The sequence below is a fragment of the Thunnus thynnus genome, chromosome 18 (genome assembly GCF_963924715.1).
Source record: "Thunnus thynnus chromosome 18, fThuThy2.1, whole genome shotgun sequence".
Lineage (NCBI taxonomy): Eukaryota > Metazoa > Chordata > Actinopteri > Scombriformes > Scombridae > Thunnus > Thunnus thynnus.
This window is the reverse complement of record NC_089534.1, coordinates 8,660,677-8,685,104: the sequence shown is the minus strand read 5'-3', so window position 1 is coordinate 8,685,104 and position 24,428 is coordinate 8,660,677. Positions and strand designations below refer to the sequence as shown.

The window sequence follows — 24,428 nt, the reverse complement described above, 5'->3', positions numbered from 1 at the left end:
CAGATTGCATGTAACAGGATTATTGTTATCTGAGTACCAAAAAAATGAAAAAAAAAAAATGTAAATGTAAGCTTTTATAAGTGAAACTGATCTGAAGCAGCAGTAAGTCATTTCTGAGTCTTTCTGGCTCTGCAGCATCACACAGATGCAGTTTTGAGTGTCACTCCTCACTCACTATGACATCCTGCTGTCATAAAGCAATACGGATCAGTTTGGTGATTCACACTAATGATCATTAAATAATGATTACAGTCACTATGACTTGATCTATTGATTGTTTTATCAGTTAATTGATTCATCATTTAGTTTATATAACAGAAATTCCTACCACTAGTAACCAGAGCCAAACCTTTTATGTAGAGATTTATTATTTAGTTCAGCAGCCAAAAAGTCTACATTTCATAATTATACAAAACAAGTATAAGTAAGCTTGTCTTCTAGCATTCTTAAAGCTGTAAAAAGATGTCAGATGCTCTTTAGCTCTACGGAGAGTTTCAGCTCATTGTTTTGGTTTATTGCCCCAAATTACACCGTCTTGATTAGTTCGGTTTAACTGCCTCATTTCAAGCTGCAGTAGACAGTAAAAAAGACTAGTTAGCAAGTAGCTGGTGAACATAGTGGAGCATTTAGCAGCTAAAGAGCCAGAATTTACAATGTAAGTAAGTACTGACATGCTATAATCTCTGCCTGAAGAAAGAAAAGGAAGGCTGCTTTTTAGTTTTCTCTTTTATTTGGTTCGTACAAAGTTATATAAAAACCTGAAACAATAATACAGAATTTATGATGTTGTCAGCTGCATTACGGTATTGTTTGTGTATGCATCATTACCCGTGAATGCCTTGTGCTCATGTTTGCAATAGAGAGCTGAAGTGAAACTGGAACTTCTGGGTTCTGTTCCCGAAGGAAGAAAACCTCATTTAAAATCCCATTCACACTTGAAATAACACTAATTAGTTAAAATCCAGCCTCGGAACATAAACTTACTCAACGCTATATTGTGTGTTTCACTCCGTATGTCTTGTTAAAAACTAATCTAATATTGTTGTTTGTATAATATTTCTGTTCATAGCGGCCTTTAACAAACACGAGTTCCTACAATCCACAGACCTCCGTGGGCTAAACGCTGCAGCTCAATGAAAGCAGTGAGTATATAAATCTTCTGCATATGGACGAAACCGTGTTACGATGACCGAGTACCTGCGCTGTCTTGCTGGTTAATTTTCCTGTGAGCTATAGCTTTTTTTTATACTCACAAGGTAATTGTTGCAGTAAGTGCTGTAGTCGATGTCTTAGAATATGGACAGTAAACCCCAGAAACACGCTTATTTTTTCAGAAAGACTGATGAAAGAAATGCTGCATAAGAGATTGCACTGCATTACAGAAGCTACTGGACTGTCGGCTCACCACTATAAATGTGAATACATCAAATGAGTATTGCTAAAAAAAAAAATCCAGCCATGAAAACTATCAAAAATTGTGTGTTCTGTATTATTTATTTTATTTTTCAATCTTTGTTCATTGGGTTCCAGAGCATACAATTCACATTTTAAAAGGGTTTTATCTCTTTTCTCTTTTAATTGGCACTTTTGTAATCATGAAGACATAAAAAACTCCTTACATGTTTGCACACACACACACACATACACACACCATCTCCCTACGAGTGATCATTCATGCACTCAATGTACCATAACGCCTGCCCTGGACCGCTGCCACGATGATGCAACCCTCTATTTTCCACTGATACGTGACTGTCAGATTCTGAATCCAGATCCATCCCCCCTCCATATCTCTGTGTTCTCTGCGCTGCTCCCACAGTCCAGAGACGCACGCTTAAAACATGACCAACACACACACACACACACTCACATGTGCACACTTCTGGGAGCCTCAGAGCTCATTCGTCTCCGGGTTCATTCTCCCTAAACAATATGGATGGTTCAATATAATTTTACTCCATTACTAAATGTTATCATTACCTGTAGGACGAGTGCCAAAAGAATAATGAATCCCTCATTTTAACAGCTCAGTAACCATCAAACAGACTCACATGGAGCGTCAGAGAATAGAGAAGAGTACACAGTAAAATTGAATACATTAGAATAGATCTGAACTGTACATCTAATTGGATTAAATAATATTTCCACTCAGCTTTCATGGTGCCTACAAGGTCATATCTCTTCTCTTAAAGGTCCTGCAGGACTCTGCTCTCTCTCTCTCCTGTTACCAATAGGTAGCAGGTTTGCCATTGGCTATTCAACTCCCCAGCACACAAGCACATGTTTTAGAGGTCAGTCTGAGACTGTTACTTGCCCTTCAAAGCACTTGAGGTCTGTATTTTCCCATAAGTGATACACTCAAAAATGAAGCTTTAGCTCTGACTTGTTTCTTACGGTTTCTGTCATTCTTCTGTGGCACCAGAGGGCTGTGTAAATAAAGCCTTATGTTTCATGCATCCCCTTGCTAACATTGTCAGATGCAGTCAAGCCCATTTGGAGACACACACTAGCAGAGCTTGGCTTGACAGCGCTGGCTGTCTCCGCATATGGCTGTTTACATTGCTTCGTCAAAGCGTCGATTAGATGCTACTTCACCGAGCAGAAAGCAACGGCCAGAGAGGGGAGACAGAGAAAGGGAATACATGCGTAATCCATTGCTGGAGTATTTGTGTGTTTGTCTGTGTGTGTGTGTGTGTGTGTGTGTGTGTCTGCGTGAGAGAGAGATGGAGCCTTTGTGTGCTCTTACATAAACCCTCAGTGACATGCCAGGCGTATACAGAAACCCAGCCAGCGCGCTGCTGTAGATGCTACTGCTTCCAAGCCTCCAGGGTCTGCACAGATGCAAGACACACACACACATTTTCAATCCACTCTGCGCTGTAAAATGCATTTTTAATCATCCTCTTGTTACCATCAAATGGGCGTCTGCTGCGATATCAGTGTCGCCAAAGCCAAACAAGTTAGAAGCAGATCTGAAACAATTACTCGATTAATTGATCAATCAATAAATAGATTACTTAAGTAATTTTTCTTTTAGCTGCCAGCTTCTCAAATATGAATATTTGATGTTTTTTTTTTTCCTCTACAATATTAAACGCAATATTTTTGGGAAGTTGCTCAGACAAAAAAGGCAATTTGATATGTCAACTTTTATTTTTTTAACCATTTTATAACTTTTTTAAAATAAAATAACGAATAATCAGTTATTCAGAAAGATAAAAATAATCGAAAATATCATTAGTTGAAGCCCTAGTTAGCAGTAATTCATCTCTGAGAATATTTTTAGCAATAACTTCTAAAATAAGTGCTTCACTTTATTCTAATCTAATTAAACATTATGAAAAACCTCTGTGGCTACTTGTATCATGCTGATACACATTTTAAAATGCGACAGAATCAGTGTACACGGTGTGCTTATACGCAGAGATGAGTTTAAATTCTCTAAACGACATCCTCACATGAGGAAAACAGCAGCTTCCTCGTCCGCCTGCGTACTCGATCAAAGACGCTACAACGAGACGAGTGTGGCAGGCATCTGTCTCTCCTCCTCTTCTGCTGCTGCCGCTGCCGCTGTAATCCGGCTGCATTAATACATGTGTGACCTTTGTTTATGGTCAAGGTCTGTAAGATTGATCCAGTCTTGAGGGATGAGCCTTTGATTCGGCGAGACAATGGGCTTTCCAGAAGAGGGGCTGCTTGATAGAAATCATGGCTGATACGTGTAGCAAGTACTGATAATATTCATTCCTTCTCCTACGAACCATAGATTGACCAAAAAGGACATTTAACCTGCTTGCATGGCTGACTAGATATCCCTGCTGTCCATTATGAATGATGTGTGCAGTCCAGGAATCAGCCGTCTCGGCTGATTCCTGGACTGCACACATCATTCATTTTCTGATTTAAAAGGAATCTGGCGCAGACCTGTACCTGACCCTGGTTTATCTGTAGTTACAAAACACCCATCTGGCAGCACTGACTCTGCATGAGGGGTGTAAATGACAACAGCAGATGGCACTATTGAGCGTGGAAACATATTTCATGCCTCAGGGGACAGTGAGGAGAATAGTTATTGGCACTGAGGAAAGAATAAGAAGAGGAAAGACAGAGAGAGAGAGAGAGGGAGTCGGAAAGGCTGCTATCAATAACCCAGATCTGTAACTATCCCTTCCGGTAATGAAAAAAAAAATTCATCAACATTATCAGCACCAAAAAAAAAAAAAAAGTCACGTCTGGCGCATTCCATCAGTGCCATTTTTCGTCCTTTTCAGTACCGACTCTGATCTAAATCAGATACAGAGAAGGCAGCCAAGCAAGGCAGGAAGCAGAGTGTGACTCACTGCTGGCTTCCAGGTTTGGCAGGTAGACCTGAGGGTTACCCTCCGCTCCTTGTGACGCAATTCAAAGTGAGGAGAAACAACAGAAGAAAAAGAGGATCTTTGCTCGCCAGTGGCGTGTCTAGGACGGGAAGAGTCTGAGTTGCTTGGTAAGATAAATCTACAGTAGCTTGTGCTGTCTTAAAAGCTCATAATCGGCCTGCGGAAGGCTAAAAGACAGCGGCAGAGAGGAGGGGAAGACTGGGATGTATGTGTGAGAGAGGGATGCGGTGCAAAAATACCACACGACAGAAAGCAGCACGCAACCTCCTCTCTATATTCTCTGGATGTCTACAGTATGACTTCATTATTTACACTCTGCCTCCATTTTACATGACTCATCAGACCTCCCTGGCTGTTGCTCCTCCAGCAGAAATTCATCACTTGATCATGTCTGAGTCGTCTTTGCGTGTGTGCACGCATGGAAAACCTCATGCTTCTGAATGTGCATGCGAACGTTTGTGTGTGTGTGTGTGTATGTGTGTGTATGTGTGTGTGTGTGTGTGCAGTCCCTACTGCCTCAGTGTTTTCCCCATCTGGTGGGCCATAAGATGATAAGATGTCATCTCCTTCATATCTGAGTCCATTTATTAAAGATGTAAGTTAAATGTGCATATATTCGAACTTAGAGCTGCACACAAATATAGAATCGCTGTACTCTTATGACACGGGGGCCCGATCGAACAGACAGCTCCGTGACCCATTTTTAAAATCACCTGCACTACAAACACCAGCTGGCAGGTGTAAATAATTAGCACGACTCTTGACACAAAATGCTCCTCTCTCTCTTTCTTCAGGTTTACTCCTTTTGGGGGTCCAGACACCTTACTAATGACAGCATCTCTGACGTTAAAGGATAAGTATGGTGATATTCTTTGCTTTTCTTTTCATCGCAGCATCCTATGAATAGACCCTTTTTACAGCAACTGTAAGTAATAATATTAACCACGGAGTCATTAATGTTATTAATAATTAATTAATTGCTTTTCCTGCTTTGACAAGTCAAAATGTCTGCTGTGAAAAGGGTCTTTTGATCCCACTAAGAAGTGTTGTTTGTGCACCCAAAGTTCCATAGACTTCTGTTAAAAACTATTGAATGAACCACACTGCTGCACTGGGTGACATGTTCCCTTCATTACCATGAACATGGGCACATGAAAATCACTCTAACATACTCCGTCCTTCTGCTTTAAATACTCAGTAGAACACCAAATCTGTAGCTGAAAATAGCCCCTAAAAATGCACTATTTACTCTTCTTTGACTGGTGTTTGCTAAAAACTGCAGCACCCACAAGTTACTCACCTTTTTTACAACATAACACTTTAAATCTATTACCTGTTTTTAATATATATACCCAGGACTCCCTGGAGAGCAGTACTGATACTGTATGGATTATATTGGTCGTTGACATAAAGTCAACTGAGTTGTTGACACAGCAAAATATGTCATAATATCGTCAGTCTCATACTTTCCTGGCTATAAAAGTTTATGGCTATTATCACTTTCACTTATCACTAACAGTGAATCCTCTGACGGTAACAGTACAGCTCTGACTGGCACTGAAAACTATCAATTCATTTGTCAAGAAAGTATTTAGCTAAATAATTATAAATTTCTTGTGATTTATTTATTTCTCTAATATTTGCTATGATTATACCAGATTTGCAATAGAATGCACTGATCTAATACCAATCTGCTCGCTCAATTTTAGGAATTTGAGGCCTAAAAATTGCTAAAATTTCAGGCCTCTTGATTTTACATGAAGGGAATACTGTTTAGTCCCTTGAGTGAGTGAATGAGTTTAATGGCCAGAACCTGAACAAACTAACAAACTAAAAATCCAGTCTTTTCTCCGTTCATCCACAATAAATTGAGCTAAATGTACGTGTTGATTTATTTATTGACAAAGCTCTATGTAAATGCTGAATGGTGTAATGTCTCTGTGGGTATTTATACATTTTAAAGGACCCCAGTTATCACAGCAGACACAAAGTACAACAAAATGACTTCCTGAAATATTCATGATCACCACAGTGAAATCCAGTCACGCTTTATCAAATGCTGATGCAGTGCAAAATACTAACAAGCTTCTGGTTTTTATTCAGTTCTTGTGCTCGTATTCAAATTGTCCTCCATAATTAAATGCTCTTGATCAACTTTATCTGAAAAAGCAAGCGTCCTGTATAACTTCATTTTGGGAATCTGGCAGCCATATTATATGACGCAACGCTCCCATGGGGGATAAATTAAGATGTTGCCGATTAAGAGACACACTCTACATAACCACAAAATTGATTTAAACAACTTTACTAATGTGTTTATCTAACTGTTCAAATCATATGAATGTAATTATGACACCATCTGAAGTGCTGTAACGTTGTTAGTATCATATTGTGGCAGAACAAAGCCGTTGGCTTTTAGCACTCTGATCATTTTAATCCTGTTTTCCTGTCCTTCAGTTTTGAGACTAGTTTCATTCTGTCAAGTAGTTTAATGGTCATGTTAAGTTCTGCTGGTTGGACAGCTGGGTCAGTGAGGACAAATGACTGCAAGGAATAAAATGTCTGCTAGTGGATGAAATCTGTACTAAATCAGCACTGAGTCTGTGGACTTTCAGAGCGAGACGATTATTTTGGGAAGGAATCTGCTGTCATACTTGCAGTATTGTTAATATAATGGTGTCAGTAGTCAAGTTTCTATCCAAACACAGAGCAAAACTTAACTGAATTTCCAGAAAATCTGGAAAAAAAGCGAATTAATGTGCATTCGCATCCACTACTGTAATTACGTCAGCCAACTCACGTGGAGTAGATTATTATTTAAATGTAGAATATGTACAGCATTAATGTTTTGTGTCCAGGCTCTGACCTTGTCGCTCCCCACGAAGAAACATTGATCTCAAACAGTGGGGAGCGATGATACTAACTTCCACCCTAGAGGAAGAGAGACTCAGAGCCTACAGGTGGATGCTGGGTTGGAGGTGGGGTTTTTGAAATGCTATATGAATGGCAGCAGCATCAGCAAATGCACGAAGCAGCATGTGAGCTGTGTGGCAGCATGCATGCAGCAAAGTGTGAGCAGAGCACTGACGGCTTAAATACGCTGCCATGATTATAAGGGTGCGTTGGATATATATTACAGTGAGGGCAATATGGCATGTGAGTGGAGCTAGCTCGCAGGCATCGCTTCAATTAGTGGAGCAAAAGCTTGAAGGTTAGAACATTTAAGTCACATGCTTCATGTATGTTATGATTTATTTCCTAAGTCTGTTTCCATTGCACACCAACCTTTCCACCTCAACCAAGCACTAAAACTTTTTTTGCAATATTTTGACTTTTTTTTTTTTTTAATTTCCAGTGTTTCCACCCAGAAAAATGTGTTTAAAAAAAAAAAGTGTTTCCCTCACAATAGAAGGTCAGTGTGATCATACTGGACGTAACCATTTGAAGCGAGATGTTTAACTGAGCTCTTTGTTGTTCAGGGTCTTAACTTCCATCCGGCTGTCACGGCTGTCTATCTGTCTTTTTATCTGTCATGAACAGTACTTGGCTTTGGATGAACAGGCCTGACAAGGAAACAACAATGAACTGACTCGTCAATAGAGGAATGAGTGAATGAAAGAGACACCATGAGTGTATTTAGCATACATGCTAAATATGAAGCTAAAGCCAGCAGGTGGTTAGCTTAGCTTAGCAATAAGACTGGAAACAGCTAGCCTGCCTCTGTCCAAAGTTTAAAAATCTGCCTATCAGGACATCTGAATCTTGCAAATTAACAAGTTATGTCTGATGTATAGTTTATAGTATATATAGCATGTTTGTGTAATCTTAAATGAAGTCTCCAGGAAGTCACTGTGTGCAGGCAGTTCTAGCAAATAACTCCCCGTAAAACCAAAACTTGTTGTTTTTACATGTCTCTCCATGTTTAGATTAAACAGATATGACGTGTTAATTAGTAAAGAGACTCTAGGAGGCAGATTTTTAAAACTCTGGACAGAGCAAGGCTGACTGTTTCCTGTTAGCTAATGGCCTGCTGGCTCCAGCTTCATATTTAACGGGCAGTGGTATCGATCTCATTTAACTCTTGGCATGTAAGTGAAAAGCTGCATATCCCAAAATGTCAAACTATTCCTCTAACTGTCAACATTTTGATATACCACTTACTTTTGATACTTTCTAACTGTACTTTTGATCAAAAATACACCAGCATATTGGATAGAGAGGAAGACAGAGACAGCAAGAGTTAACAGACAAAACAAAGGCTGACAGCCACAACAGATTACAAATAGCAAGGCACGTATGAGAGAACAAGAGAGTAAAAAGGAGACACAAGATAAGGAGAGCAGCAGAGAAAGAAAGCGAATGCCAGGCTCTTAACCTAATAATGTCCTACTCCAAAACACTGCAAGCTGGGAAGGAGATGGCCACTCCATTGATTAACACGGCCCATTTTATTTAAAGAGTACTTCGACAAATGCAAAATGACCTGACTTGACCTCGAGTCCATATTTAAACACACAACAATATCTTGGCATAATTTGTTTATGCACTAATGCAGTATTTTCCAACACAGAGAGACATTAATATACACATTATGTTGTTTCTAATCATTTATCATAATCTATCTATTCAAGCATAACAGAAATGGAAATTGGATACGAGTAGTCAACAGATTCCTGTAAGGGCTATTCTCTCCTCACTTGTCTCAACCCACAGAAAGGTCAGAGGCCAGGCTGATGGGAATTCAGCATCTTTCTCGTGGGTGGATGTTTGCTGACACAGTGGCTTGAACCCTTGTTAACCAGTTAGAGGCCATTCTCCCCACCACCACTAATAGCTTTATGGCCCGTCGTCTTCACCATTTGACCATGATAATGACTGTCCATGGAGAGATTCTTGCAGAGGATGTAATAAAAGTTATGCGCAGCTCAATCTGAATATGATTTTCCCTACAGGAAATGTTCTATCATCTTACATTTTGCAACTAAATGCACTCACTAACTTCCTATCTCATCCTATCACACTGCAGCAGCAGCAGCAGCAGCAGCAGAGGCGAGACTCCTTGAAAGTTGCTGAACAATTCAATCAGAACTGCAGCGTCCAAAGTGAGACATTGCAAAGAAAGCAGGGAGCACCTGATAGGTCAAAAGCAACACAACCATCTGTCCATCTTGTCTCTCTCTGTGTGTCATTCTGCCTTCACAGCTCATGTCAGATGAATCTCGTCTGCAAACGCTGACACAGACACTAAGCAATTAACACCAATTTTGTGTTTCGAAGGACTGGAGAAAATTCATGATGGAAAAAACACTGTTTGTCTTTGTGAAAATTACAGTCTGCTAATTCAATGTCAGATTCCCCTCCCTCTGTGCTTTCTAAACACTGAAAACTACTCACTACCATAATGAGTGGCTCATTTTGTCCAGAGTTTATCATTATCATCAGTTTGACTCATGTTCTCTGAGCTCATCTGATAATCTGAAAAAGTCGGAGATTGTTTCTATATTTGAAACAACAAAGTGTTTCATGTCGCTAAACCACATAAGCAGAATTTCTTGCCTTTCAGGAGCCATCATGTGCATGTATGTGTGCGTTTGCTTGTGTGATCCTGTTTTGTGACAACGATGGAGAATGGCAAGAGAGCTTCTGAAATGACAAAAGCTATTTTTAGTGCATGGCAGCCACAAGCCCACTTGGACAGAAAAGAAGGGAGGCGAGAGAGGAGTTGGGTAAAAAGAGAGAAATGGAGAAAAGGCAGTGAGAGATGTAGAAAAGGAAAGACAGAGACATACAGCAAGACAGCATGCGTACATACACCTACACCATCAGCTGCCCTGAATGTGTGCCAAAAAAGGGAAAATAATGGATTGAAACATTATGACACCACCAATTTCTAGCTTTTGACCGCTTTATATCGTGTAATGCTATGCTATTAAAGGTATAATATGTAAGAATTAGCCAGAATTTTAGTTTAAAACATTCCCAAATTAACTAAAATTATCAACAGAATGTGAAGAAATAACAGTTTTGACGTTATGTCAAAGACCTATATGTATTGTGTAGCAGAGATATCGACTGAAGTTAGCATGCTAACCAGCTAGCTGTGGCCCGTACTGTCTCGTAATACCACTTTGTACCACAAGGGCGATAGTGAGTCACCGTAGCATCCAGTCTCCCCTCAGTCCAACATGAGAGGAAGAACAAGTAGCACTGCCCCGAGCCACCGGCAGGAATGGCGGGGAGCCAGGCTAAATGCTGTTGAAATTTTCGCCGTGGGACTCTTAATGTCACTTTATTAAGTTTTAATATTTTTTCAGGCGAGAGAGTAACCATGTAGACTCCCAATATGTGGTCAGTTTATCCAAATAACGACTATTTAGAGAATTGCACTGATGTTGGAGCAGCTGGCTGCTGCTGCAGAGCCGGCTGGGGAGACATCAGCTTTTCATTTCAGCTGATCCAAGGGAACTGCAATGAGTTGCACCAGCTATTTGAAAGCTGGCATGAGCCATTTGGCATCGTAGCACATTGTAGTAAACTGGATCGATATTGAAATATCATATCAATAAATTAGGTGTTGGTTGGTCATATGCTGCACCCTATTTGTTTGGATCAGGTGGCCAATTCTTACACATTTTACCTTTAATGGAAATGGAGCATCAACACCTGTCTGAAATGTAGTGCTCGGATGGGAATCACCTGCTGTGATATTGTGATTGCAATCTTCAAATAAAAACAAAATTCGGTGTTTTTTCTTGTGAACGTACTGATGTCACTCACAAGAACAAAATTCTGTTGTCCAAATCAGTGATTCCAAGCATACTGTAATAAAAAAATGTACATAATTAGTAAATTAAGTATTTGTTTTACATATTTCAGGTGGAGCGAACAGATATACCAACATAGGCTATTTTCAGCTGGTATATATGTTGCTGAATAAGGAACAGAAATTTCCGATACAGAAAAAAATACTGTCATCTTTATGTACTTTGTCCCCTAGAAAGCTAGAAATGTTTATTTCTCCAGTGTAAAATGTCCCCCTCAGTACATATCTTAAAGACATTTTTTAAATCATAATCAAATTTAAGGGATCCTCATTAAAAATGTTTATGTATGTTAAAAAAGGAACAATAGCTGACGTATTCTTACCATATTTTTTATGCTTTGAAATATAAAGTATTGGTGTCAGCCTCAAGAATATAATGAGTTTTGATTCATTTGTGAAAATAGTCACTATTAAGGTTGTGATTTTTCCACATCGCCCTTCTCTCAGCCGGGTGTGAATGTGTAACATTAGCATCACTGAATATGAGCAGATAAGAAACAAAAGTGATCTGTTTATTAGACACTCAGGCAGCCGATTCAGAGCCCCAGTTCCACGAGTGTCACATCTTTCTTAATTATTACAAATGGATTTTCCAAATAACGCAGCTGCCTTCTATAGCTAATTTTCCATGTCAATCTAATGCGCCATCTCCATCTTTTCTGCCTGTCTTTTGTCTCCTGTGATCAGGCAACATATGTTTCCTCACAGAAACAGGCTGCTGGCCAGATGATGTCAGTGTCCCTCTGTCGCTCCATTTACCTTCCTATCATTCTGCCCGGTGATCTGTCTGTCTGTCTAGTGAGGCGATAGGGAGTCTCACAGCCTCGCAGCCCTGCTGAATGGTCAGTGGTGCACACACGCACACGCACACACACACACACGCACACACAAACGCACACGCTCCACACCCGTCAACAGCAAAAAGCCTTGAGGCTACGCAAGCGAGATGCAACAGAGCGGAATCCATCCATACATCTATATTCAGGTCAGCATCTGTGACTCTATGTGTGTGTCCGTGTTTGCGCGTGTGTTTGTGTGTCCGTGTCTGCGTGGGGCAGTGTCACAACAACGCTTCCAATCTACAGCATCGCTACTCATCTAAAGCAACGAACCAGGGATTAAATAGTCACACTCTTTCATTTCAAAATGTCATATATTTTCCCAACCTTATGTATGATGACACTAAACTATGACAACTGGATTCCAAGGCTTAATAAAATACATGTTTGATACATTTTGAGCCTTTACAGACTTGCAGACATGCAAAGTTTAAATATAAAAATGTATCCATGCATGTGTTCTCTATAGGACCAATTACAGAGTAATATGAGTACAGGGGAGGAAGAGTTGCTGTGTGTAGCAGAAACCATTACTAAGTCCATTATACCGACGTTAAAATGCTACCTCATCACGACAGCAACAACAGAACACCAAGTGGCAGAGGACCAACAGTATTGATGCTCATTTCATGGTACAGTCAGCCAACATATAAACAGACACACAGCATATCCAACAGGACTATCAATAACACTGAGTGATGTGTATTGGTTCATAAGCATTTCCCTGTTTTAAACAAGAGAATAGATGACATGTTGTGTATGTGTATGGATCACTGTTAAATGTGTGTGTGTGTGTGTGTTGATGGCTATCTGTCAGCGTGGCTGCTGTCTCTGCATGCATCAAACCCGTGAAAAAAATCTAGTGACAAAATCTATCACCTCAACGTTTCAGGGAGTGTCGTTATCCTGTTACAAATGGCTCCCCGAGCGGCTGGCGTGTCAGGGATGAGAAATTTCACACGCTGTGGCATGCAAGCGCTTGAGTGTGAATTGCCACGGAAGCCTCTCTTCCATTTTTATATCACTGTCTGGCATTGGCAATGCCACTAAAAGTGAAAATATACTAGGACACAAAAACCTGCGGCAGGTCAGTTTAATGATCTTGGATAGTTTGCTCAGGATTTATGAATACTGACACTTGTCTTGGAGGACTAAAAACAAGACAGACAAGGCTTCATCTCACTAAACATGGAGAATCCATCCATCTATTCATCTATTTAGATTCGTCCTGACAGTGAAAGATCAGCATGGGTTTCTTTAACACACATAAGCTATTTTAATCTAATATACTAATAGACATTTAAATTGGATTATTATCATCTGGGGGCTGATATTTCAAAACTTGAATGATCCAGATAATGAAATCTCCCTTTTCTCAGTCAAAGATCAAATTTATCTAACTGACTTTGTCTGAGTATTTCAGGACTTTCGCATCCAAATGTAAGTATACTTTTGTCTAATATGTAGCATTTGTAAGACTATGGTAACTATGGCAACCAACATGTCATGCCAGCCAGCTACTTGAATTGTCACCTACTTAAAACGAGAGCATAACGATCATTAATTAAGCTTAGGTCAAGTTAACAGGAGCTAACTTGACTTCTGTGTTAAGTAGCTAGTAAGCTAGCTGGCTTTGGTGATGTATGTGATGGTCTATGGTTCAACTTTTAAAAGGGAATTAAGTAAGGGATAATCAACGCGGATAACCGACCTCCACTTCACGTCAGGTGGTTCTTCACCTCCACGTCATGCCTTAAAACCGTTTATCGCACACCTTGTTGATGGTCATTTGCCAACAATATAAAATAAAAGCTTTTGCAAATTTTTGGTGAAAGTTTTGCACTCAAAATCGAAGGGTTATGAGGCAAGAGCTTACCGTTGTCATGACAACTTACCACACTGTTTTGGGCATAAAATTCACATAAGTTGTCATTAAGCATTGAGCAGAGTATGTCTCCGAATCGGTGTTCTTTTGTTTTTGGTAGAGAAAGTCTCTCAGTATATTAACTGCCCATTTTGTTGCCTTTTTTTGTATTAATCTAATCTTTCTCTTCTTCTATCATGTTACGCTCTTCAGGTGTCAGTTCCTTGTGCCGTTTTTTGCTTGGTTTCTGTCTTTTCTTCTCCTTTTCTTTTTCCTCTGCTGCGTCTCATTCTTCAAAACTTCATAACGAGTAAGCTTTGACAGCTGTGCTCTTTAATGTTGCTATGGTTACAGGTTGGGTACATACTTACAGGTTAGCCAGTTAGGGCTACTGTCACACCTGAATTCAATTGTGCTGGCATGGTATAAAAGGGTAATCATGGAGGCCCAAAAGAGCAAGGGGACAAACTTCAGCAGTGCAGAGATGCATACATTACTGGAGGATTTGCATCTTAATTATCAACGCTTGTTTGGAACCTTCAGTGGCCCTGATCAGAGCAACCTGTCAGCCAAGGTCAAAAATGAAAATTGGGCTGACATAACACAGCAATTTAGTACTACTGAACAGGTTCAACTTCAGTGGAAGAACCTGAAGCAGGAGGCTACAAGGGATCATGGGGAAGCGAGGAACCCCTAAACTGGGAACAAGCCCTTCAAACACGGTGAGTTCTCAGACACAGTCCTCGACATCATTGGAGTGGAGAATTCCCAGGCATACCATGGGATTTTTCCTGCCTGTGTTGGGGAACCAATTGTCCCAGCGGCTCAACCTCTCCTCTGGCAGCAAATATGTGTCCTCACACCTGTAGAGGTTGATCCTTCAGAGGCTGAACCATATGCAAGCATCAGCACCGCCCCACTTTGGGAAGAGGTGCAAGGGCCAGAGATGGTGCAACAGAGATGGAAGCGGCGTGCTGACAATGAGGACTCCTATGAAAAGCTGCTGAAAATAGAGATTAAGAGGGCAGTGATACAAATCCTCCTCGCTGAGAAGCAGCTGAAGCTGATCGTGCTTCAGCAGCAAGAGACACAGCTGAGAATACAGCTGTTGGAGAAGAAGCTTGCTTCAGATTCAGGCCTGTTCTGTTCATTTCTGTTGAAATTGTTAGTTTTGTTAGTGGCCAAATTGTTTAAATTGTCATTGTTTTGTTGTTGGTCAGCTATGTACAGAACTTCTTTGTTGGCTCTGTTGCCTAAAGCACAATTAAAACCTTGTTTGGACCCTGCATTCCTTTTGTCTCTGCTAGCCTACTGTGTGACCACAAACAGAAACACATGTTGGATGTTTTGGTACAAACAAGTTATAATGTTTAAGTGAAACTAGACTTTGAGAAATGTGTTGTCTGTATTTGTTACACTTGTATTTACAGTGTTTTCAAGAAGAAGTGTGGATTAACCATATTTTGCAATGCTTTACATTTCTTCAATTACTTGTTTCTGTTAGAACTAAAACACCTTCACATTTGAAGTGCACATTAAATTTTCATTCATTTCAATGTAATGAACATCTTGGGTAACAACATCTGGGAGAAGTGAAGCCTCGGCTATTTACGTCAAATCCACCTCTGAGGCGGGATCCAAATGATCCAGAATTTTGGCATCAAATTGATCCAGATCTCTGCCTTAAATTTTGAAATACCCAAATGCAGCATTTTGTCCAGATTAAAGGTAGGACTGGATTATCAAATCTGAATCCAAACCTTCAGGATCATAAATCTTTGGATCTGCTTTGAAATACCCAGTTATCAGATCAGAATTTAATTCAATCCAACCAATATAATCCTATGAGATCATTTTGAAATACTGGAACCTGGAAACCATCTCAGCTGCTTCTAGTTTCACAATCCTCTGTCCATTTAACTGTCTGTCCACTTTTAAATATATATAAAAGCAATCCGACTGTGTTTAAAAGAACTGTAATTCATTGATATAAATATATATATGATTCATGATATACCAAGTAATTCATCACCCTCCAGCTCTGATAAAATGAGACTGTGAGAAACAATCATACTGGAAACAGTAAACAAAGAAATACCGTAAATTATGTGCGACACCACAGTATCAAATATGAATATCACAGATACGCACACCTATTATTTCCAGCCTACATGCTACAACTGCTTTCTCTACCTTGCTCCTGATCTTTGATGACTCTTCCTCTCTCTCTCGCTGAGTACCTTCACAAAAGCAGTGAGAATTTTACGGAGTGAAAGACAGACCGCAGAAGGAACCAAAAAAGAACAAAGTGAGAGAACAGCATGTCTATGTCCGACCAAAACAGCAAATTAACTCCAGGCAGGCAGCCGAGTGGAGGTAACACTGCATTTAGCACCCTGACAGGGCGGGCTTCTGGACGGATGTCACAGGTGCGGATCCGCGCAGTGCAGAAAATGAAGATCTCGGGGTGCACAGGTGTAAGTTGAACCTTGCTTATCTCATGCATGCATGCACAGCGAGCACACAGACTCACGCACACACATTCACACACGTCTTTCTCATCACAGCGTTGCATGACTCCATCGGAGCCAATGACTAATAAAAAATGTACGCACACTTTCTTCCACTTTACTTTTCCCATCTCTGCCCCGCTCTGTTTCTCGCTTTCAACCGACGCTAACACGCTGTTCTGGCTCCCCTCTCCCTCCCACTAAACATATGACCCCCCCACCACACAAACACACACACTCAGACACACACAAACACACACACACAGAGTCACTCTTCACAGGAACAATCTGTCCCGTTAATGTGAGGTCACAGCAGACCGTTTTTCCACTTATCAGCCCTCTGGATTTAAATAAAGCCCTATCACTGATACACTGTTGCCTAGAAACACAATAGGATGCATCAATAATAGGATTTACTCTGAAGCCTTCAAGACCCCTTTAGATCTGAGCCGTGTTGCCCCCTTTGTGTGCCATCAGATTTTCCTGCCACTGTTGCTTGTGCGCTGTCGTATTGTGCTGTAAAGAGATTTTAGGGAATATTCAGACTTCTTTTTATGTCTGTATCCCTCTATCAGAGCTGCCAACTCTCTCCTATTTCTCAGGAGTCCAGGTTATTTTTGTAGTTCAATTTTAAAAGGATTTTGATGCTTTTCAGGAGGTTTTAGCAGGACAAATTGGTCCAAATAGAAAATGTCATTCCCGATGGTGACAGATGTGTTTTGCTCTGATTTTTTGTTTTGTTTTACAACAGCAATACCATCACTTATTTCAAATGCTTTAAAGATTTTCCCCCCCCGTTTCTCTTCTGGTCTCAGCGGATGCGTGAGCTCCGACTGGCATTTAGAGGAAGTGCCCCCCTGACCTCAGTGCCCAGGCGTGTCTGATGTAATGGCAGCACCCTCTGGTTATGAGGCATTTCCTGGCAGCAGTGATAAAAGATTAATGCCTATTCTTACACTACTCAGAGCGCTTGCTTGGATGTGAACTCTTAAAAAGTTAAAGCACACAGTACACGAGAAAACGAGGCTGAGATAAATATGATGTAACGGCAAGATAGGGATATACAGAATTTTTTTATCATCCACTGTGAAGAACAAAAATCATTAAATCATAGTTGATGAGCAATGAAAAAGCACCTGTACCGCATGGGTTTGATTGGGTTTGACATGAGTTAATTAATCAGACTGTATTATAATATAATACTTGTAATATTGTACTTTAAGTTCTTTGTTTTGAGTTCTTTTTAAATTAAGGTTAAGTAAGTTAAGTAGCTATCAACTTTGCCTCATTTAGAGACAATAAAAAACTCTTTATCCATTTTTTCTATCACTGGCAGCCAACAGTAGTATTAGCAATAGTAGTAGAAGCACTCCTAGCAGTCAATATTGAAAGTATTAGTTTATAGCCACTATTTTTTTCACAATTTCTCGTTAATTCTTTATGATTGTTCCTCATCTTGAGTGTGTTCCTCCCCAGTTATGACTAAATGAATAAATCATTGAATATATTCACACTGCTCTGTCAGAGGTAATGAGATACAGTAGGCTACATATTAGCATGAGAAGATAATCATCTGAGCGCCTCTGATATCTGCCTCTCTGTTGGTTTTCTGCCCAGATACAGGAGGACTGAATGGGAACATGGCAGGATGCCTGCTAAAATCTAACGGGGGTTTATAATGGAATGGCAACTCTCCTTAATGGTTTTTGTGGTGATTCAGGATGTATTCAAGTGCCACCAACCAACCGTTATACTAATTGTGGGCAACCCACCTAGAATGCATTTAGCTAGTCTGTTTACATTATTTCAAATGAATAAATTGCTAATAAGTGACACTGATGCCTCCGCTAATCATGATACATTACTACTTATGATGCTACTGTTGCTTCTTGTGCTATTATTGTTACAGCTACAATAATAATGGCTTCAAAGTTTTTTCACTGTCCAGCCAAATGTGTTATAGGTAGAAAAGCGGTTATGTGCTTATTAAATATGTATTTTTTAAGTAATTTTCATGGCTTAAAAATCATGACCAATTATTTGACCTATGACCCCAAAAGTGCTGATACCGCACCCTGCCTTTGTATTACTTTAAACAGATATATAAGTAGCGCAACGGCAAAGTGCAGTAACTACAATATGAGTAGACAGACTGACCAAGAATTTAACCAATTAGCTTTATAGCAATTTCCTACTATACTATAATTTGGTGTAATTCTGTAGTATACTTGTATTTTTTGTTCTACTTCATACAAGCCTTTTATAAGATATTGAATCAACAACCTTCAGGATACACTGACTACTGCTACTATCAGTTCAGGATTGTTCTATGCAATTAAGTTTTTCTATTTTTGGACCATAGTATTCTCCTTTGCTGAATCCAAATTAACGTGACAGTTCTGCTTAACTCCTCTCTGCTTTCTATTCACACTGTGCCAGTTTTAGTCTGTGTTAATCAATGTAACCCTATTATTAGTGGCAAAGCCTCTACTGTTTTACTGATTTGTAGTCAGATCTATTCTGAGATCTATATGCTCTGCGTGCTGTGTTTGAGCGCGCGTGTGGCCGGCATGTACAAATGAGTGTGAGTATTGAAGCATATGTGTGTAATCCATCAACTGAAAGTGAGACAGTGGAGTCTCACCTTGACATAGAGCTGCTGGAACTCCTCCAGGTTGAGTCGGCCGGTGGGACAGTCCTTCAGGAAACCCTTGTACCACTGCTTCAGCTCATGTTCATTAAATTCTGTGTTCTTCACCAGATCCTCCATCACCTCAGGGGTCAGCTTGCTGTTCTGTTTCCCCATTTTGCCTGCCAAAAGAGACAGTACAGGGCATGCACACACACACACACACACACACACACACAAATACAAAATTAATGACGTTAAGCATCTTTCGATTAATACAGAAGTGTCTCTTCTTGTTGTGAACCTAAAAGTCTGGAGGACGTTTGGAAGAGTGATTCATCAAAGCTGAAAACTAAGATTTCTAGAGAGCTGTGGAAGTGCAAACTGAAGCTCCTAAAAATAAGCTTTAAACAAATATAGTGTAATACGAAGCACCAGAATAGTGTCACATGTTGGAAATGAGTGCTGTGCTGTTGTTTCTTCTTGGGTAATAAGGTCAGTTTGTAAGACATGCAACTTTCCTTTTTTGTCTTCTTTGAGCAGCTGCTTGTCCTACTTTGATTTGTTTGTTGTTGTTTCATTTTTAGAGGGACTTGGAATCCTTTTTTAGTTAATTTTTTCATTATTTTCCCTTAAAAAACATCAACTAAACAATATCTCAATGCCAAAATGGACTGCAGGCTGTGCAATGTACATCCCAACAATTTCGATGCTACCAATTTGTTTTCAACAGTTATTTTAAACTCCCAGCATGTTAAAATGGTACTTTTTCCAATCAAACTTTTAGCTGTTTCTTGTTCTAGCCTTTAGCCTTTAGCCTTTAGCTTTCCAAATGGTGAGTACCTCACTATGAAAAGAAACTCTTTAATCTTGGAAAGTCTAATAATGACACCTAAAGTAGTTGGCCTGCTGTGACTTTTTAGAGAAACTCAAGTGTGTCTAATGTCTCTTAATTTCTCCAGGGCAGCTGCCTTTGTGTCTAGGTGATCTCTCTACAAAGTGCTGACGCTGCAGCTTTATGGCCTTGATTAGTTAATTAACCAACCCGTGATTATCATAATTTGCAAAAGATGATTAGACTTTTAGAACATTTGTACTTACTCTCTGCTGAGATTTTTTATGAGACTGTTTTAGCTTGAAGCGAGATATAAGGCGGTATTTGTGTGTGTGGTGCCAATCTGTCTCTGCATGCACAGGGGTGAGGAAAAGAGACCGAGGCAAGCATCCAAGACGTGCTGCAGTCATTTTCTTGAGGCCTGCCATGCTGCATTGGTTTTTTTGCTGAGCTCCATTTGAGGATGTTTCTCTAAAGTGACCATTTTCCAATAGTATGTAATTTTTTATGATTGATTTTGTGCCTTCCGGGTCGCAACCGGTTCCCATTTATTTCAAAATGCTGTGAAAATCAACAAAGCGGAGACATGAAATTCACTTGGAATAGGCAATTTTAATGCCAGTGCTTTCAGAACTGGTTGCCAAAAAGCAACTTTTTACTGCAAGAAAGGACCAAATTGACAGTTTACTTTTCAGAATCGTAGTTTTCTTATTATCTTCAGAGTTTGATTGCGTCACAAAATAGCTGAAATGTAACACGTTCGACAGCCAACCTGGATGTCACATTGTCTTGAACACATGAGCAAGGCAAGTGCCCAAAACGGTACTTGTTGAAAACCACATTACAAGTTGATAAAATATAAGTGATAGATTATCTCAAGAAAGTTTATATTCATGCTGCAGTGAAATTAATGGAAACCAATGTCTCAATAGAAAATAGGAAATCAAACTACAATTTATAGTAAAATTGATGAGTAATGTTGGATATACAGTATGTGATTTGTCATTAATGAGCTGAAACATGTAAAACCTCTAGTATGGTACTATGAAATAGTTTGACATTTTGGAAAATACACTTATTTGCATTCTTGTAAGACTTAGATGAGAATATCACTACCACTCTCATGTCTGTACACTAAACTACAGCCAGCAGTTGATTAGCTTAGCTTAGTTTAGCTTAGCTTAGCTTAGCTTATCTTAGCTTAGCATACAGGCTGGGAAACAGCTAGCCTGGTTCTCTCCAGGTGTAACTAAATCAGCCTGGGCCTTCAAAGCTCACTAATTAACATTGTTTGTTTAATCTGTACAAAAAACAACATGTAAAAACAACAATTTGTGTTTTTACGGGGGTTATTTTGGCACACTATTTCTTGGCTGGGCGCAGTGACTTCCTGTCTCTGCTAATGGTGTGACAATCTTACGGTGATAACAATACTTCAGGATTTTGTAATTGGATTATTGCCCCTTCAGACAGAGTCAGGCTAGCTGTTCACCCCTCTTTTCAGTCTTTATGCTAAGCTAAGCTAATAGCTGCTGGCTCTAGCTTCATATTTAGCATACAGAAATGATTGAACTATTCCAGCCTCTCAATCTCTATCTGGATGGAATTGAGCTGGGAATAGGGTTGGTATTTTTTTCACTATGACAGAGAGCTTTGCAAGTCTTTTTTCATATAGGCCCCAATCCACAGGAGTCACATCATTTTAAATGTGAGATGGGGGTGAAGGCGAGGGTCTGTGTGTGTGTTTGTGTGTGTGTGTGTGTAGACAGTGGCTCCATTGGTTGATCTAATTTGGTTGTCTACATTGTTGACAGTGAGTGAGAGCACTGGAGAGAGTGACACATCAGATCAAAGAAGTCATTAGTGAACAAAGAGGAAAAAAAAAAGAAATCTTCATTTTGTGATGACCTTTAGAGCCCTCCCAAGCAACTCACACAGCCCCAGGATCACAATTTGGAAACCATTTGTCTGAAGAAGACAGATTTACTTTGCCCTGAAATCAAATTTCGAACCGTCTTTCAGCCAGGCTCCACATGACCCACGTTCACCAAGGAATAATGTACAAAACTGAAATTCAAGTTATGTAGCGATTAATCATGCCTCCACACTGCCTGTAAACTAAATGCAACAAATTAATTAACTTATTAAAAATCAAATCACTGCAGGTATGATAAACACTATATTGTCCGTATGGAAGTTGGTAAATTATGTAATGATAAAATTAAATCAACGGAACAATACAACAACATCATTATAAAAGACACAATCCAATTAAATGTAGCTTAGGGGGTGAAAATGAAAATTCACACTTACACAACCAAAAAAAGACAGAAAGATATCGGGGGCAGAGGAGCAGAGAGACACAGAGGTAGCTATATGTAGATAGAAGACTGTCAAAGGAATGCATCCAGTAACCAAAAACAATCAATTCAAAGCCATTCAGAAAGAATGACAGCAGCTTACTGGCCTCTGGCTGTTCTACACTTCACAACAGAGCTTGATTTTACTCTGTCTGACGTATGAACTGCAGTTCAGAAGTGATGATGACCTGTGCTACCAAAGAGTGTCACCCCCCCGGCTGGATGGAAGCCCTGACATGACTGATGCTCACAGAGTGGCGAAAATGTTATTTCATGCAGATCTTTGATGAATTAATTAGGGATAAACAGCATTTCCAACCTGTGTGTGTCCTTGCATTTGTACAAATCAAGACCCTTATCTTTTTGGCTTTGTGACTTCTAGACACAGGAAATGTCTCAGATTAGAAAGCCTTGATTACAAAACAGACACATCAGATACTGTGGATGACATAGTAGCTACACTAAAAATGATGGATTATTTATTGAGGTGAAACAGTTTGGTGGATAAAGCCACACAATAAACGACCATTAACCTAGACTGGTTGGACTGGACCCAGTCTGGATGGTGTGCTTTGAATCATTAGATTGAATTACTACATTTGTAGTAGCCCTGGATCGGTTGGCCAACTACTACTATAACCTCTGTGTGAGGACAAAGTAGTTATGTAGTTATGACACAGACTTTGCGATGAGCACACAAAAGTGTTCAGATAAAAAACATTTTCACAAGCATAGAAGAAATGCCTTGTAGTGTTTCCCCTAAGTAAACTAGGGGAAAAAGAGGAGGTGAGCCGTAAAGATCAGTCCACCTTAAGTACGCGTGGTCAGGTTAGGCTAATCCAATGTTGCTAACTTTGGGGCTAACCCCCTTCACTTCTCCATCAGTTGGGGAAACAACAGATGAGACTTTTCTTGGTCTTGAGAAGCTGCAGCATATATTAACTGACACACTGTAGTCTGCACTGTACATTTACTGCCAGACTGACAACTTACTGCTTGCTGCTTTTTTGTTTTTTAGTGAAATGTCTCCACAACTATTATATGGTTAGCATGAAATTTGGTAGGATTCATGCCCCTCTTCGGCATGAATTGTAATGTCTTGACAGCCCCTTAACTTTCCATCTTCCAACTTGGTCTTATGTGCTAATCAGCAAATGTTAGCATGCTAACATCTTAAAATAAGATGGTGAACATCGTAGTAATTGTATCTGCTAAACATGAGCATGTTAGCATTGTCATTGTGAGCACATTAGCATGCAGATGTTAGCATTTAGCTCAAAGCATTTTCTCTTTGGTCCCTGGTGTTCCTGTTTCACTTAATTTTGATTTTGGATATCATGTTTATGCTGAAAAGTAAACAACTTACTTTACTTTGCCCTGCTGTGTAACGGAAAAACACTCACAGCGTGCCAGCTCGACTAGAGTCATCGCTCGGTGTGACTTCCCACCAAAACAATGGAAAAATGCCATAATGTTAGCAGAGCGGAGCAGTAAACTGGCGCGCTGTGCGTGGAGCAGATGACCATATAAACAAATCTGTCACGAGCCGACATCGGCTCGGGCTGAAAGTAGAAAAAACTGTTGGAGATCGAGCATTCAGAGCAGTCTGAAGCCGGTGCTTTTTGCTCACGGGGATTACTTCTACAAACGTTTACCTCATTATGTGACACTTTGGCCACGTTTAATATGAACATCTGACATTGTAACATTATATATATGACTGAAAAAAAGGAAATGCATAATGGGTCCCCTTTAAATTTAGATTCTGACAATGTCTTTCCAAATCATTTATGTCCTCTCTTTTCAAAACATTCATTCAGCTAGAAAATTGTTGTGCCAATCTTTCTGTTTAAGAACTTCAATGAAAGCTATTTTGTACTGTACTTAGTGCAAAAATAAAAGAAAAACCAGTACATTTTTTAAACAGAAATTGTCTCCCCTTAAAATAAACTACCTAAATAGATTTGATAAAGGATTCATGGATCTGATGCTCTGTTCAGATTCAATAAAATGCTACTGACCCCCACAAATTCAACGCTTGCAGAATAGAAGGACGATAATGCACAATATATATATTAGCAGGTGATGTCTGCAGCAATCATTATGAACATGCAGTTAGGGGTTAAATAATTTTGTCTAAATATGACAACTAAAACCTAACGTCGTCTTCATCTACATGTTAAGCTACC

General features: G+C 39.7%; 1 protein-coding gene across 2 annotated transcripts in view; it reads right to left on the bottom strand.

Moving 5' to 3' along the window:
- vsnl1a (visinin-like 1a) overlaps positions 1 to 24,428 on the bottom strand; it is a 42,317-nt gene that overhangs the window by 10,373 nt on the left and 7,516 nt on the right. For both annotated transcript variants that reach the window (XM_067573068.1, XM_067573066.1), the window contains exon 2: positions 19,060 to 19,226. In XM_067573068.1, the coding sequence (XP_067429169.1) occupies positions 19,060 to 19,221 (162 nt within the window). In that variant the 5' untranslated portion in view covers positions 19,222 to 19,226. The remainder of the gene's footprint in view (positions 1 to 19,059; positions 19,227 to 24,428) is intronic.